An 18,100-nucleotide genomic window follows, 5' to 3' on the forward strand; every position below is an offset into this window, starting at 1 on the left:
TAGGGGACTACTTTAGACCAGAGCCTTAATCCCTATATAGTGCACTACTTTAGACCAGTTTCTATAGGGCTCTGTTTGGGAATAGGGGACTACTTTAGACCAGAGCCCTAATCCCTATATAGTGCACTACTTTAGACCAGTTTCTATAGGGCTCTGTTTGGGAATAGGGGACTACTTTAGACCAGTTTCTACAGGGCTCTGTTTGGGAATAGGGGACTACTTTAGACCAGTTTCTATAGGGCTCTGTTTGGGAATAGGGGACTACTTTAGACCAGTTTCTATAGGGCTCTGTTTGGGAATAGGGGACTACTTTAGACCAGAGCCCTAATCCCTATATAGTGCACTACTTTAGACCAGTTTCTATAGGGCTCTGTTTGGGAATAGGGGACTACTTTAGACCAGTTTCTACTCTGTTTGGGAATAGGGGACTACTTTAGACCAGTTTCTATAGGGCTCTGTTTGGGAATAAGGGACTACTTTAGACCAGAGCCCTAATCCCTATATAGTGCACTACTTTAGACCAGTTTCTATAGGGCTCTGTTTGGGAATAGGGGACTACTTTAGACCAGTTTCTATAGGGCTCTGTTTGGGAATAGGGGATTACTTTAGACCAGTTTCTATAGGGCTCTGTTTGGGAATAGGGACTACTTTAGACCAGAGCCCTAATCCCTATATAGTGCACTACTTTAGACCAGTTTCTACAGGGCTCTGTTTGGGAATAGGGGACTACTTTAGACCAGAGCCTTAATCCCTATATAGTGCACTACTTTAGACCAGTTTCTATAGGGCTCTGTTTGGGAATAGGGGACTACTTTAGACCAGAGCCCTAATCCCTATATAGTGCACTACTTTAGACCAGTTTCTATAGGGCTCTGTTTGGGAATAGTGGACTACTTTAGACCAGTTTCTACAGGGCTCTGTTTGGGAATAGGGGACTACTTTAGACCAGTTTCTATAGGGCTCTGTTTGGGAATAGGGGACTACTTTAGACCAGAGCCCTAATCCCTATATAGTGCACTACTTTAGACCAGTTTCTATAGGGCTCTGTTTGGGAATAGGGGACTACTTTAGACCAGAGCCCTAATCCCTATATAGTGCACTACTTTAGACCAGTTTCTACAGGGCTCTGTTTGGGAATAGGGGATTACTTTAGACCAGTTTCTATAGGGCTCTGTTTGGGAATAGGAGACTACTTTAGACCAGAGCCCTAATCCCTATATAGTGCACTACTTTAGACCAGTTTCTATAGGGCTCTGTTTGGGAATAGGGGACTACTTTAGACCAGAGCCCTAATCCCTATATAGTGCACTACTTTAGACCAGTTTCTATAGGGCTCTGTTTGGGAATAGGGGACTACTTTAGACCAGAGCCCTAATCCCTATATAGTGCACTACTTTAGACCAGTTTCTATAGGGCTCTGTTTGGGAATAGGGGACTACTTTAGACCAGAGCCCTAATCCCTATATAGTGCACTACTTTAGACCAGTTTCTATAGGGCTCTGTTTGGGAATAGGGGACTACTTTAGACCAGAGCCCTAATCCCTATATAGTGCACTACTTTAGACCAGTTTCTATAGGGCTCTGTTTGGGAATAGGGGACTACTTTAGACCAGAGCCCTAATCCCTATATAGTGCACTACTTTAGACCAGTTTCTATAGGGCTCTGTTTGGGAATAGTGGACTACTTTAGACCAGTTTCTACAGGGCTCTGTTTGGGAATAGTGGACTACTTTAGACCAGTTTCTACAGGGCTCTGTTTGGGAATAGTGGACTACTTTAGACCAGTTTCTACAGGGCTCTGTTTGGGAATAGGGGACTACTTTAGACCAGAGCCCTAATCCCTATATAGTGCACTACTTTAGACCAGTTTCTATAGGGCTCTGTTTGGGAATAGGGGACTACTTTAGACCAGTTTCTATAGGGCTCTGTTTGGGAATAGGGGACTACTTTAGACCAGTTTCTATAGGGCTCTGTTTGGGAATAAGGGACTACTTTAGAGCAGAGCCCTAATCCCTATATAGTGCACTACTTTAGACCAGTTTCTATAGGGCTCTGTTTGGGAATAGGGGACTACTTTAGACCAGTTTCTATAGGGCTCTGTTTGGGAATAGGGGACTACTTTAGACCAGAGCCCTAATCCCTATATAGCGCACTACTTTAGACCAGTTTCTATAGGGCTCTGTTTGGGAATAGGGGACTACTTTAGACCAGTTTCTATAGGGCTCTGTTTGGGAATAAGGGACTACTTTAGACCAGAGCCCTAATCCCTATATAGTGCACTACTTTAGACCAGTTTCTATTGGGCTCTGTTTGGGAATAGGGTGCATTTTACTTTTCAAAGTTAAGTTTCTACTTTGTCGTTGTTCAAGCACATGAATTAAATTGGTCTGGAATAATTGGTCTGGACTCAGAAGTGTTTGTTCAGGTGGCAATACAATTGGAGGTGTCTAATTGTGGAACGGAGAACAAGCCTGCCGTTCACAAACAGCAAAAACTATGTACGTTTACTGTTGTGAATTCATTTAAAGCAGGGGTTACTTGGTATAAGGTATTAGTGAAGTACGGCCTATCAATCTGTGGCACTGCTCAATACAAAGTGAAGAAGCATCCTTACTTTAATGTCATTTTGCTTCACAATGCAGCAACAACAACATCTTCAACCCCTCTGTGCAGATTCCAAGACCTTTACAGTATTTTCTTACCAGAGCTTTAATGTAACTGAGGTGATGAGTTTGTTCGTCTGAAACTTGAAGACTTGAAGACTTGAAGACTTGAAGACTTGAAGACTTGAAGACTTGAAGACTTGAAGACTTGACGACTTGACAACTTGAAGACTTGAAGACTTCAGTCAATGCCTAGAGGCATTAGCTCAGAGGGAGAACCCAGTCAGTCACACTAACGACATCTCTCTTCTGTTCTAGATGATTCCACCAGAGTGAAGCTCTCCTACCTGGAGGATGACCCCTGTTCTGACTTCATCAATGCCAGTTATATACCAGTGAGTTTTGAAAGTAGCGCTCACTAGCTGAAAGTAGAGCTCACTAGCTGAAAGTAGAGCTCACTAGCTGAAAGTAGTCACCGACAATTGAGTATTACATCACATTGAGTATTACACCACGTCACTGCTCTGTCTCTCTGTCTCTCTCTGTGTCTCTCTGTCCCTCTCTCTGTCCATCCATCTCTCTCTCTCTCTCTCATTGTCTGGAACTTGAATTGCCAGGGGTCCACGTGGGGGGGAAATGTAGTGAAAACGGCAGCACACAGCTTCCAGTAAATCGTGTCTTTTAAACTAGGGGTCACGGCTACTAGAGGTTAAACAGTAACTCTGCTCAGAGTAGATTCTGCATGTATGAACTACACATGGACACATCCAGCCCAAAGAGGGAGCTCTCAAAAATACTTAGCAGTCACCAAAGTTCCAGATCATGTCTTTACCTTCAAGGACATATCACACCTGATTTCTTAAAAACATATAGGACTACTGTGTGTCACAGGGGGCTGGTTTGGTGGGCACAGATTCAGTAGGAAGATACAGTAGTTATGTGACTGGTGTCAATCATCCGGTAATTGGTCTCAGTATGAGCTTCAGGGGGGCTGCCCAGTACGGGGTACTGTAGAGGTTATCATTAGCACACACACACACACACACACACACACACACACAAAACCTCCCCTTCCACACACTATCTCTCTCTCTGTCTCTCTGTCTCTCTCTCTCTCTGTCTCTCTCTCTCTGTTTCTCTCTCTCTGTTTCTCTCTCTCTCTCTCTCTCCTCTCTCTCCCTCTCTCTCTCCACACTAATGAGTTAGTCCCTGTGTGTTCTCTCCAGCTAGATCAGACAGAGACACCAGGGTGTCTAAGGACCCCCTGTTAGACCCACACCCTCAGTGGTCATTAGAGCAGGTCAGCTGGAATGTTACAAATTACCTTTAAATGCCAGGATTGAACTGTATTCTCTGTGTGTGGCCTGGCCTTTTTCCCTTCAGGTACTTAGAACACATTTCTGTCGTTGTCTCATTAGAGTGTGAGATGTGGCTGTAGGTTCAGACTGTCGTTGTCTCATTAGAGTATGAGTTGTGGCTGTAGGTTCAGACTGTCGTTGTCTCATTAGAGTGTGAGATGTGGCTGTAGGTTCAGACTGTCGTTGTCTCATTAGAGTGTGAGATGTGGCTGTAGGTTCAGACTGTCTTTGTCTCATTAGAGTATGAGTTGTGGCTGTAGGTTCAGACTGTCTTTGTCTCATTAGAGTATGAGATGTGGCTGTAGGTTCAGACTGTCTTTGTCTCATTAGAGTGTGAGAAGTGGCTGTAGGTTCATATGTCAGACTGTCTTTGTCTCATTAGAGTATGAGATGTGGCTGTAGGTTCAGACTGTCTTTGTCTCATTAGAGTGTGAGAAGTGGCTGTAGGTTCATATGTCAGACTGTCTTTGTCTCATTAGAGTATGAGATGTGGCTGTAGGTTCATATGTCAGACTGTCTTTGTGTCATTAGAGTGTGAGAAGTGGCTGTAGGTTCAGACTGTCTTTGTCTCATTAGAGTGTGAGAAGTGGCTGTAGGTTCAGACTGTCTTTGTCTCATTAGAGTGTGAGAAGTGGCTGTAGGTTCATATGTCAGACTGTCTTTGTCTCATTAGAGTATGAGAAGTGGCTGTAGGTTCAGACTGTCTTTGTCTCATTAGAGTATGAGAAGTGGCTGTAGGTTCAGACTGTCTTTGTCTCATTAGAGTGTGAGATGTGGCTGTAGGTTCAGACTGTCTTTGTCTCATTAGAGTGTGAGATGTGGCTGTAGGTTCAGACTGTCTTTGTCTCATTAGAGTGTGAGATGTGGCTGTAGGTTCAGACTGTCTTTGTCTCATTAGAGTGTGAGATGTGGCTGTAGGTTCAGACTGTCTTTGTCTCATTAGAGTGTGAGAAGTGGCTGTAGGTTCATATGTCAGACTGTCTTTGTCTCATTAGAGTATGAGATGTGGCTGTAGGTTCAGACTGTCTTTGTCTCATTAGAGTGTGAGAAGTGGCTGTAGGTTCATATGTCAGACTGTCTTTGTCTCATTAGAGTATGAGATGTGGCTGTAGGTTCAGACTGTCTTTGTCTCATTAGAGTGTGAGAAGTGGCTGTAGGTTCATATGTCAGACTGTCTTTGTCTCATTAGAGTATGAGATGTGGCTGTAGGTTCATATGTCAGACTGTCTTTGTGTCATTAGAGTGTGAGAAGTGGCTGTAGGTTCAGACTGTCTTTGTCTCATTAGAGTGTGAGAAGTGGCTGTAGGTTCATATGTCAGACTGTCTTTGTCTCATTAGAGTATGAGAAGTGGCTGTAGGTTCAGACTGTCTTTGTCTCAGATTAGAGTGTGAGAAGTGGCTGTAGGTTCAGACTGTCTTTGTCTCATTAGAGTGTGAGATGGGCTGTAGGTTCAGACTGTCTTTGTCTCATTAGAGTGTGAGAAGTGGCTGTAGGTTCAGACTTTGTCATTTTGTCTGTAGGTTCATTCAGACTGTCTTTGTCTCATTAGAGTATGAGAGAGTTACTGTCTTTGTCTCATTAGATGTGGCTGTAGGTTCATATTTCAGACTGTCTTTGTCTCATTAGAGTGTGAGATGTGGCTGTAGGTTCATATTTCAGACTGTCTTTGTCTCATGAGAAGTGGCTGTAGGTTCAGACTGTCTTTGTCTCATTAGAGTATGAGAAGTGGCTGTAGGTTCAGACTGTCTTTGTCTCATTAGAGTATGAGATGTGGCTGTAGGTTCAGACTGTCTTTGTCTCATTAGAGTGTGAGAAGTGGCTGTAGGTTCATATGTCAGACTGTCTTTGTCTCATTAGAGTATGAGATGTGGCTGTAGGTTCATATTTCAGACTGTCTTTGTCTCATTAGAGTATGAGATGTGGCTGTAGGTTCAGACTGTCTTTGTCTCATTAGAGTATGAGATGTGGCTGTAGGTTCATATGTCAGACTGTCTTTGTCTCATTAGAGTATGAGAAGTGGCTGTAGGTTCATATTTCAGCATAAATCTGCATTATGCAACACTTACTCCAGTGTTATAAGGTTTCAACTTACAAGACCATCCCAAAATATGTTTTTTTTGTCATAGACTCTGAAACCAGGCTTCCTGTCCCATGATTGAACAACTGATTGACTGACTGTTCCCCATCTGTCTGTTTCAGGGGAACAACTTCCGCCGCGAGTACATCGCCACCCAAGGCCCTCTCCCCGGAACCAAGGATGACTTCTGGAGGATGGTGTGGGAGCACAACGTATACAACGTCGTCATGGTGACGCAGTGTGTCGAGAAGGGACGGGTGAGTCTGAGATTCGGGGGGAGGGAGGGTGGGGGGTGACAGATGTGTTTCCATAGTGACTCAGAGAAATAAATGGTTCCTAAAGGACCCTGATAATGGTCAGTAATCTAAATCATTGAGCACTTGACATATGGCCTGACTGGATTAACCGAACACGTCCTCATTCACATCGACGGGGCTGAAGTGGAGCTGGTCGAGAGTTTCAGTTCCTTGGTGTCTGTCCACATCACCAACAAACTATCATGGTCCAAACACACCAAGAAACTCGTGAAGAGGGCAGGACAACGCCTCTTCCCCCTCAGGAGACTGAAAATATTTGGCATGGGTTCCCAGACCCTCAAAAAGTTATACAGCCTCACCATCGAGAGTATCCTCACCGGTTGCATCACCGCCTGGTATGGCAACTGCTCGGCATCCGACCGTAAGGACATACAGAGGGTAGTGAGTATGGCTCAGTACATCACTGGGGCCAAGATTCCTGCCATCCATGACCTCTATACCAGGCGGTGTCAGGGGAAGCCCCAAAAAATTGTCAAAGACTCCAGTCCCCCAAGTCATAGACGGTTCTCTCTGCTACTGCACAGCAAGCGGTACCGGAGCGCCAAGTCTCGGTCCAAAAGGCTCCTTAACAGTTTCTATCCCCAAGCCATAAGACTCCTGAACAGTTCATCAATTGGCCACCTGGACTACTTACATTGATTCCCCCCCCCCCCTTTGTTTTTACACTGCTGCTACTCAATGTTTATTACCTATGCATAGTCACTTTACCCCTACAATACATATACAAATTACCGCGTCTAACCGGTACCCCCGCACATTGACTCGGCACCGCTACCCGCTGTATACTGTCATTATTGTTATTTTATTGTGTTTTTATTTTACTTTAGTTTGTTTAGAAAATATTTTCTTAAAACTGCATTGTTGGTTAAGGCCTTGCCAGTAAGCATTTCACAGTAAGGTCTGAACCTGTTGTATTCGGCACATGTGACAAATACAATTTGATTTGATTAGACATAAGTCTGATATTTGTGTGGGACATTTTGGGTGGATAGAGGGATGAATGGATGGGGATAGATGGATGGACAAACAAACAAATGAATAAATGAACAAACTATTCAATAAATAACTCAATCCCTTAATCAACCAGTCAGTCAGTCAGTCAGTCAGTCAGTCAGTCAGACAACAAATCAAGAGATCTAATGGTCTAACCGTGGCCATTGTTGTCCCCGTCCAGGTGAAGTGTGACCACTACTGGCCGGCTGACCGGGAGCCTCTGTACTATGGAGACCTGGTGGTTCAAATGCTGTCTGAGTCTGTCCTGGCTGAATGGACAATCAGGGAGTTCAAGATCAGCTCTGTGAGTAACAATCACCTCAGAAACAATCACCTCAGAAACAATCACCTCAGAAACAATCACCTCAGAAACAATCACCTCAGAAACAATCACCTCAGAAACAATCACCTCAGAAACAATCACCTCAGAAACAATCACCTCAGAAACAATCACCTCAGAAACAATCACCTCAGTAACAATCGCCTCAGAAACAATCGCCTCAGTAACAATCGCCTCAGTAACAATCGCCTCAGTAACAATCACCCCAGTAACAATCACCCCAGAAACAATCACCCCAGAAACAATCACCCCAGAAACAATCACCTCAGTAACAATCACCTCAGTAACAATCACCTCAGAAACAATCACCTCAGAAACAATCACCTCAGTAACAATCACCTCAGTAACAATCACCTCAGTAACAATCACCTCAGAAACAATCACCTCAGAAACAATCACCTCAGTAACAATCACCTCAGTAACAATCACCTCAGTAACAATCACCCCAGTAACAATCACCCCAGTAACAATCACCCCAGAAACAATCATCCCCAGAAACAATCACCTCAGTAACAATCACCTCAGTAACAATCACCTCAGAAACAATCACCTCAGAAACAATCACCTCAGTAACAATCACCTCAGTAACATTCACCTCAGTAACAATCACCTCAGAAACAATCACCTCAGAAACAATCACCTCAGTAACAATCACCTCAGAAACAATCACCTCAGAAACAATCACCTCAGAAACAATCACCACAGAAACAATCACCTCAGAAACAATCACCTCAGTAACAATCACCTCAGAAACAATCACCTCAGAAACAATCACCTCAGAAACAATCACCACAGATAATATGGCAGCTTCTCTGTTACTGTCACTCTATTGAAAGCTGTAGCCCAACTGAAGAGCTTTCAGTTCATTAGGACGACCTGTTTTTATATAAACCATCAGTACCAAGACAGATAAAACTGTTCAATCCTCTAATCGCTTAGATCCTGATCTACAAAGTACATTCTAGACCTGGTGTGGAGGTCCGACTTTGTCTTTTTTAAATGTATTTATTTAACCTTTTATTTAACCAGGTAAGTCAGTTAAGAACAAATTCTTATTTACAATGACGGCCTATCCCGGCCAACGCTGGGCCAATTGTGCGCCGCCCTATGGGACTCCCAATCCCAGCCGGATGTGATTCAGCTTGGATTTGAACCAGGGACTGTAGTGTTGTCTCTTGCACTGAGATACAGTACCTTAGACCATTGCTCCACTCGGGAGCCCCCAAGAGGGAGATACCCTGCATTTCCTGTCCTGAACATCCCTCATCCTGTGTCTCTTCAGGAGGGTCGTCCCAGCTTCCCTCGGGTGGTGAGACACTTCCACTACACGGTGTGGCCAGACCACGGGGTCCCCGAGACCACCCAGTCCCTCATCGAGTTCGTACGGACCGTCAGGGACTACATCGACAGGGCCCCCAGCACTGGAGCCACCGTTGTTCACTGCAGGTATGTGGAAGGGCCACATTGGTGTGTGTGTGTGTGTGTGTGTGTGTGTGTGTGTGTGTGTGTGTGTGTGTGTGTGTGTGTGTGTGTGTGTGTGTGTGTGTGTGTGTGTGTGTGTGTGTGTGTGTGTGTGTGTGTGTGTGTGTGTGTGTGTGCGTGTGTGTGTGATGTGTGTGTGTGTGTGTGCGTGTGTGGTGTGTGCATGTGTGCGTGTGTGTGTGTGCGTGTGTGTGTGTGTGTGTGTGTGTGTGTGTGTGTGTGTGTGTGTGTGTGTGTGTGTGTGTGTGTGTGTGTGTGTGTGTGTTGTGTGTGTGTGTGTGTGTGTGTGTGTAGATACCAGTGTAGATGTAAACTTAGCGGAGTCAGAGGGTTCATCTCCCATCGGAAAGAGTTTCTCCCTTGGCAGAGTCAAAGAGAAGACCAGCAACGTGACAAAATGTATTGAGGGTGGTTTAATCATTGATCAGCTCCATACATGAGACTCGTCCCCTCGCAGGGTTGGGGAGTAACGGATGACAAGTAATCCACTACATATAAGGGATTACAAAAAAACAGTAACTGTAATTCGTTACCGGCTAAAATATTGTAATCAGATACTTTTGAAAAACTAGATGATTACTTCGAGGATTACTTTTAATTTTCAAAAAAGATGTTTGCGAGACAACAAAAAAATCTTTGACACTTCTCTGTTTTATCAATGACATTCAAATAAGCATTAAAAAAAGGTGGAAGTTTATGTTTGTTCCACCTGAGCGAGTCTGACCACCAATCAGAGACCACTATGATGACACACCAAATGATGACCACCAATCAGAGACCACTATGATGACACACCAAATGATGACCACCAATCAGAGACCACTATGATAACACACCAAATGATGACCACCAATCAGAGACCACTATGATGACACACCAAATGATGACCACCAATCAGAGACCACTATGATGACACACCAAATGATGACCACCAATCAGAGACCACTATGATGACACACCAAAAATGTTTGATGGATTGTGGGAGAAGAGCAGGAATAGGCTTTTGTAGGCTACAGTCCAAGCTGTGTCTTCCAATGGTGTGACTGCTGTCGGCATCCAAAGATTATCCAACATGAATAAACGCTTGGAGGTGAGGATGACATCAGTGGTGTTGTCTACGGCGATACAGATATGACTTATTACTGACATCTACAAGGAGTATTGATGTGAATCACACTCTCTCTCATTTAGCCATTTGTGCCTTACAGATTGTGGTTGTTGTGGACGGCTGTTCACACATCTAAATGTGTATTTGAACCCAATAATAGTTGAATTCAATAAGTTTAAGCTGCCAGGCAATCACTGTTTTTGAAACCAGTGGACAGCCAGTTAAAAACGTGCTCTGGCAACAGCTGTATAGTGTGGATCCCAGCCTATAGAATAACAGCTGTATAGTGTGGATCCCAGCCTATGGAACAGCCTATGGGATAACAGCTGCATAGTGTGGATCCCAGCCTATGGAGTAACAGCTGCATAGTGAGGATCCCAGCCTATGGAACAGCCTATGGAGTAACAGCTGTATAGTGTGGATCCCAGCCTATGGGATAACAGATGCATAGTGTGGATCCCAGCCTATGGAACAGCCTATGGAGTAACAGATGCATAGTGTGGATCCCAGCCTGTGGAACAGCCTATGGAATAACAGCTGTATAGTGTGGATCCCAGCCTATGGAGTAACATATGCATAGTGTGGATCCCAGCCTATGGAATAACAGCTGTATAGTGTGGATCCCAGCCTATGGAACAGCCTATGGAGTAACAGCTGCATAGTGTGGATCCCAGCCTATGGAATAACAGTTGTATCCCAGCCTATGGAATAACAGTTGTATAGTTGTGGATCCCAGCCTATGGAATAACAGCTGCATAGTGAGGATCCCATCCTATGGAATAACAGCTGCATAGTGTGGATCCCAGCCTATGGAGTAACAGATGTATAGTGTGGATCCCAGCCTATGGAATAACAGATGTATAGTGTGGATCCCAGCCTATGGAACAGCCTATGGAGTAACAGATGCATAGTGTGGATCCCAGCCTATGGAATAACAGCTGTATAGTGTGGATCCCAGCCTATGGAATAACAGATGTATAGTGTGGATCCCAGCCTATGGAACAGCCTATGGAGTAACAGCTGCATAGTGTGGATCCCAGCCTATGGAATAACAGCTGCATAGTGAGGATCCCAGCCTATGGAATAACAGCTGCATAGTGTGGATCCCAGCCTATGGAGTAACAGCTGTATAGTGTGGATCCCAGCCTATGGAATAACAGATGTATAGTGTGGATCCCAGCCTATGGAATAACAGATGTATAGTGTGGATCCCAGCCTATGGAACAGCCTATGGAGTAACAGATGCATAGTGTGGATCCCAGCCTATGGAATAACAGCTGTATAGTGTGGATCCCAGCCTATGGAATAACAGATGTATAGTGTGGATCCCAGCCTATGGAACAGCCTATGGAGTAACAGCTGCATAGTGTGGATCCCAGCCTGTGGAACAGCCTATGGAGTAACAGCTGCATAGTGTGGATCCCAGCCTATGGAACAGCCTATGGGATAACAGATGTATAGTGTGGATCCCAGCCTATGGAACAGCCTATGGAATAACAGCTGCATAGTGTGGATCCCAGCCTATGGAACAGCCTATGGAATAACAGCTGTATAGTGTGGATCCCAGCCTATGGAGTAACAGCTGTATAGTGTGGATCCCAGCCTATGGAGTAACAGCTGCATAGTGAGGATCCCAGCCTATGGAACAGCCTATGGGATAACAGCTGCATAGTGTGGATCCCAGCCTGTGGAACAGCCTATGGAATAACAGCTGTATAGCGTGGATCCCAACCTATGGAATAACAGCTGTATAGTGTGGATCCCAGCATATAGAATAACAGATGCATAGTGTGGATCCCAGCCTATGGAACAGCCTATGGAGTAACAGCTGCATAGTGTGGATCCCAGCCTATGGAACAGCCTATGGAGTAACAGCTGTATAGTGTGGATCCCAGCCTATGGAGTAACAGATGCATAGTGTGGATCCCAGCCTATGGAACAGCCTATGGAGTAACAGATGCATAGTGTGGATCCCAGCCTGTGGAACAGCCTATGGAATAACAGCTGTATAGTGTGGATCCCAGCCTATGGAGTAACAGATGCATAGTGTGGATCCCAGCCTATGGAATAACAGCTGTATAGTGTGGATCCCAGCCTATGGAACAGCCTATGGAGTAACAGCTGCATAGTGTGGATCCCAGCCTATGGAGTAACAGATGCATAGTGTGGATCCCAGCCTATGGAATAACAGTTGTATAGTGTGGATCCCAGCCTATGGAATAACAGCTGCATAGTGAGGATCCCAGCCTATGGAATAACAGCTGCATAGTGTGGATCCCAGCCTATGGAGTAACAGATGTATAGTGTGGATCCCAGCCTATGGAATAACAGATGTATAGTGTGGATCCCAGTCTATGGAACAGCCTATGGAGTAACAGATGCATAGTGTGGATCCCAGCCTATGGAATAACAGCTGTATAGTGTGGATCCCAGCCTATGGAATAACAGATGTATAGTGTGGATCCCAGCCTATGGAACAGCCTATGGAGTAACAGCTGCATAGTGTGGATCCCAGCCTATGGAATAACAGCTGCATAGTGAGGATCCCAGCCTATGGAATAACAGCTGCATAGTGTGGATCCCAGCCTATGGAGTAACAGCTGTATAGTGTGGATCCCAGCCTATGGAATAACAGATGTATAGTGTGGATCCCAGCCTATGGAATAACAGATGTATAGTGTGGATCCCAGCCTATGGAACAGCCTATGGAGTAACAGATGCATAGTGTGGATCCCAGCCTATGGAATAACAGCTGTATAGTGTGGATCCCAGCCTATGGAATAACAGATGTATAGTGTGGATCCCAGCCTATGGAACAGCCTATGGAGTAACAGCTGCATAGTATGGATCCCAGCCTGTGGAACAGCCTATGGAGTAACAGCTGCATAGTGTGGATCCCAGCCTATGGAACAGCCTATGGGATAACAGATGTATAGTGTGGATCCCAGCCTATGGAACAGCCTATGGAATAACAGCTGCATAGTGTGGATCCCAGCCTATGGAACAGCCTATGGAGTAACAGCTGTATAGTGTGGATCCCAGCCTATGGAGTAACAGCTGTATAGTGTGGATCCCAGCCTATGGAGTAACAGCTGCATAGTGAGGATCCCAGCCTATGGAACAGCCTATGGGATAACAGCTACATAGTGTGGATCCCAGCCTGTGGAACAGCCTATGGAATAACAGCTGTATAGCGTGGATCCCAACCTATGGAATAACAGCTGTATAGTGTGGATCCCAGCATATGGAATAACAGATGCATAGTGTGGATCCCAGCCTATGGAACAGCCTATGGAGTAACAGCTGCATAGTGTGGATCCCAGCCTATGGAACAGCCTATGGAGTAACAGCTGTATAGTGTGGATCCCAGCCTATGGAGTAACAGATGCATAGTGTGGATCCCAGCCTATGGAACAGCCTATGGAGTAACAGATGCATAGTGTGGATCCCAGCCTGTGGAACAGCCTATGGAATAACAGCTGTATAGTGTGGATCCCAGCCTATGGAGTAACAGATGCATAGTGTGGATCCCAGCCTATGGAATAACAGCTGTATAGTGTGGATCCCAGCCTATGGAACAGCCTATGGAGTAACAGCTGCATAGTGTGGATCCCAGCCTATGGAGTAACAGATGCATAGTGTGGATCCCAGCCTATGGAATAACAGTGGTATAGTGTGGATCCCAGCCTATGGAATAACAGCTGCATAGTGAGGATCCCAGCCTATGGAATAACAGCTGCATAGTGTGGATCCCAGCCTATGGAGTAACAGCTGTATAGTGTGGATCCCAGCCTATGGAATAACAGATGTATAGTGTGGATCCCAGCCTATGGAATAACAGATGTATAGTGTGGATCCCAGCCTATGGAACAGCCTATGGAGTAACAGATGCATAGTGTGGATCCCAGCCTATGGAATAACAGCTTTATAGTGTGGATCCCAGCCTATGGAATAACAGATGTATAGTGTGGATCCCAGCCTATGGAACAGCCTATGGAGTAACAGCTGCATAGTGTGGATCCCAGCCTATGGAACAGCCTATGGAGTAACAGCTGCATAGTATGGATCCCAGCCTGTGGAACAGCCTATGGAGTAACAGCTGCATAGTGTGGATCCCAGCCTATGGAACAGCCTATGGGATAACAGATGTATAGTGTGGATCCCAGCCTATGGAACAGCCTATGGAATAACAGCTGCATAGTGTGGATCCCAGCCTATGGAACAGCTGGATCCCAGCCTATGGAACAGCCTATGGAGTAACAGCTGTATAGTGTGGATCCCAGCCTATGGAACAGCCTATGGAGTAACAGCTGCATAGTGTGGATCCCAGCCTATGGAACAGCCTATGGAGTAACAGCTGCATAGTGTGGATCCCAGCCTATGGAACAGCCTATGGAGTAACAGCTGCATAGTGTGGATCCCAGCCTATAACAGCTGAGTGTGGATCCCAGCCTATGGATGGTAACAGCTGCATAGTGTGGATCCCAGCCTATGGAACAGCCTATGGAGTAACAGCTGTATAGTGTGGATCCCAGCCTATGGAGTAACAGCTGTATAGTGTGGATCCCAGCTGCATAGTGTGGATCCCAGCCTATGGAATAACAGATGCATAGTGTGGATCCCAGCCTATGGAATAACAGCTGCATAGTGTGGATCCCAGCCTATGGAGTAACAGCTGTATAGTGTGGATCCCAGCCTATGGAATAACAGCTGCATAGTGTGGATCCCAGCCTGTGGTATAAACGTGGGGCTTTAATCGCTCTCTCTAATTGAAGCTGATAAATAAAATAAAACATCCATAGACCTAATGAACACACGCTCAAACTCACACTCTTTGGATAGACTTAAAGAGACGTTATGTAGTTGCTACATCCATTTTTTGTATTTATAAATGTATATTTGTATATATCCACTGATTCTTGAAGAATATAACTTATAAATGCCTCATGAGTTTAGTTCAACTGTCACACTCCCATCAGAACCCAAAATATATGTTTGTTTCCCCCCCCGCCATGTTTGTATACATTGTAAAAGTAAACAAACAATGTATAGCCTCATAACATGGTTAAAACAATCATTGTGACATCATGGAGGGGTCAGTCCTCGCATCCATAGCTCTGTCTATTCATCTGAGAGTGGTTACATTTCTCCAGGCCCCTCCCTCAGCCTTTTTACCAAAGCAGAGGCGGAGGGTCCATTTTGTTATCGTTTCATCTGTGGATTTGCCCTTTAAAACAGCTGCATGTTGGCAATATATCAAAGCCTCACCAACAAAAAGGTCAACAACAGGCCTATAACAAACGCAGCACACGCCAAGCATGTTTCACCTGTAAATAGCACTTTTCAGTAGTGCTCAAACCATGCCATTCCATGAGCGCAGCATTTATTTTTCAAATCAATGAGCCCAATCAGTCCTCCAGGGCTGGCTAATAAGTCCTTCGTTTTGATCGATAAGCAGGATGTTTGCCACTTCCTTAGTTACTTTTCACAATGAGGGAATGTTTGGCCTCGGGTTAAACAACCAGGCTGATCTATACTTCCATATTAACAAGTCCTATTCCTGAAGACCAAGGGGTATAACGTTTATTGGAATGACTGGAATTCTGATAGACTTTGGTTTTTAATGTATGAACCTGGCTGATGGTGTCTGGACCACCCTCAGCTCTATATAGACAGAAATTAGAGGAACCTGGCTGATGGTGTCTGGACCACCCTCAGCTCTATATAGACAGAAATGAGATGAACCTGGCTGATGGTGATCTGGACCACCCTCAGCTCTATATAGACAGAAATTAGATGAACCTGGCCGATGGTGAACTGGACCACCCTCAGCCCTATATAGACAGAAATAGATGAACCTGGCTGATGGTGTCTGGACCACCCTCAGCTCTATATAGACAGAAATAGATTAACCTGGCTGATGGTGTCTGGACCACCCTCAGCTCTATATAGACAGAAATGAGATGAACCTGGCTGATGGTGAACTGGACCACCCTCAGCTCTATATAGACAGAAATAGATGAACCTGGCTGATGGTGAACTGGACCACCCTCAGCTCTATATAGACAGAAATTAGATGAACCTGGCTGATGGTGAACTGGACCACCCTCAGCTCTATATAGACAGAAATTAGATGAACCTGGCTGATGGTGTCTGGACCACCCTCAGCTCTATATAGACAGAAATTAGATGAACCTGGCTGATGGTGTCTGGACCACCCTCAGCTCTATATAGACAGAAATTAGATGAACCTGGCTGATGGTGTCTGGACCACCCTCAGCTCTATATAGACAGAAATTAGATGAACCTGGCTGATGGTGTCTGGACCACCCTCAGCTCTATATAGACAGAAATTAGATGAACCTGGCTGATGGTGTCTGGACCACCCTCAGCTCTATATAGACAGAAATTAGATGAACCTGGCTGATGGTGTCTGGACCACCCTCAGCTCTATATAGACAGAAATTAGATGAACCTGGCTGATGGTGTCTGGACCACCCTCAGCTCTATATAGACAGAAATTAGATGAACCTGGCTGATGGTGTCTGGACCACCCTCAGCTCTATATAGACAGAAATAGATGAACCTGGCTGATGGTGTCTGGACCACCCTCAGCTCTATATAGACAGAAATTAGATGAACCTGGCTGATGGTGTCTGGACCACCCTCAGCTCTATATAGACAGAAATTAGATGAACCTGGCTGATGGTGTCTGGACCACCCTCAGCTCTATATAGACAGAAATTAGATGAACCTGGCTGATGGTGTCTGGACCACCCTCAGCTCTATATAGACAGAAATTAGATGAACCTGGCTGATGGTGATCTGGACCACCCTCAGCTCTATATAGACAGAAATTAGATGAACCTGGCCGATGGTGTCTGGACCACCCTCAGCTCTATATAGACAGAAATTAGATGAACCTGGCTGATGGTGTCTGGACCACCCTCAGCTCTATATAGACAGAAATTAGATGAACCTGGCTGATGGTGTCTGGACCACCCTCAGCTCTATATAGACAGAAATTAGATGAACCTGGCTGATGGTGTCTGGACCACCCTCAGCTCTATATAGACAGAAATTAGATGAACCTGGCTGATGGTGTCTGGACCACCCTCAGCTCTATATAGACAGAAATTAGATGAACCTGGCTGATGGTGTCTGGACCACCCTCAGCTCTATATAGACAGAAATTAGATGAACCTGGCTGATGGTGTCTGGACCACCCTCAGCTCTATATAGACAGAAATTAGATGAACCTGGCCGATGGTGTCTGGACCACCCTCAGCTCTATATAGACAGAAATTAGATGAACCTGGCTGGTGGTGTCTGGACCACCCTCAGCTCTATATAGACAGAAATTAGATGAACCTGGCCGATGGTGTCTGGACCACCCTCAGCTCTATATAGACAGAAATTAGATGAACCTGGCCGATGGTGTCTGGACCACCCTCAGCTCTATATAGACAGAAATTAGATGAACCTGGCCGATGGTGTCTGGACCACCCTCAGCTCTATATAGACAGAAATTAGATTAACCTGACTGATGGTGAACTGGACCACCCTCAGCTCTATATAGACAGAAATTAGATGAACCTGGCTGATGGTGAACTGGACCACCCTCAGCTCTATATAGACAGAAATTAGATGAACCTGGCCGATGGTGTCTGGACCACCCTCAGCTCTATATAGACAGAAATTAGATGAACCTGGCTGATGGTGTCTGGACCACCCTCAGCTCTATATAGACAGAAATTAGATGAACCTGGCTGATGGTGTCTGGACCACCCTCAGCTCTATATAGACAGAAATTAGATGAAC

General features: G+C 45.2%; 1 protein-coding gene across 1 annotated transcript in view; it reads left to right on the forward strand.

Annotated features, from left to right (window-relative positions):
• LOC112239722 (receptor-type tyrosine-protein phosphatase beta-like) overlaps positions 1-18,100 on the forward strand; it is a 46,233-nt gene that overhangs the window by 19,055 nt on the left and 9,078 nt on the right. The window contains exons 8-11 of the mRNA XM_042315333.1: positions 2,922-2,998; positions 6,162-6,296; positions 7,531-7,653; positions 8,972-9,135. Coding sequence (XP_042171267.1) covers positions 2,922-2,998; positions 6,162-6,296; positions 7,531-7,653; positions 8,972-9,135 — 499 coding nt within the window. The remainder of the gene's footprint in view (positions 1-2,921; positions 2,999-6,161; positions 6,297-7,530; positions 7,654-8,971; positions 9,136-18,100) is intronic.

The sequence above is a fragment of the Oncorhynchus tshawytscha genome, unplaced genomic scaffold (assembly GCF_018296145.1).
Source record: "Oncorhynchus tshawytscha isolate Ot180627B unplaced genomic scaffold, Otsh_v2.0 Un_contig_6931_pilon_pilon, whole genome shotgun sequence".
NCBI lineage: Eukaryota > Metazoa > Chordata > Actinopteri > Salmoniformes > Salmonidae > Oncorhynchus > Oncorhynchus tshawytscha.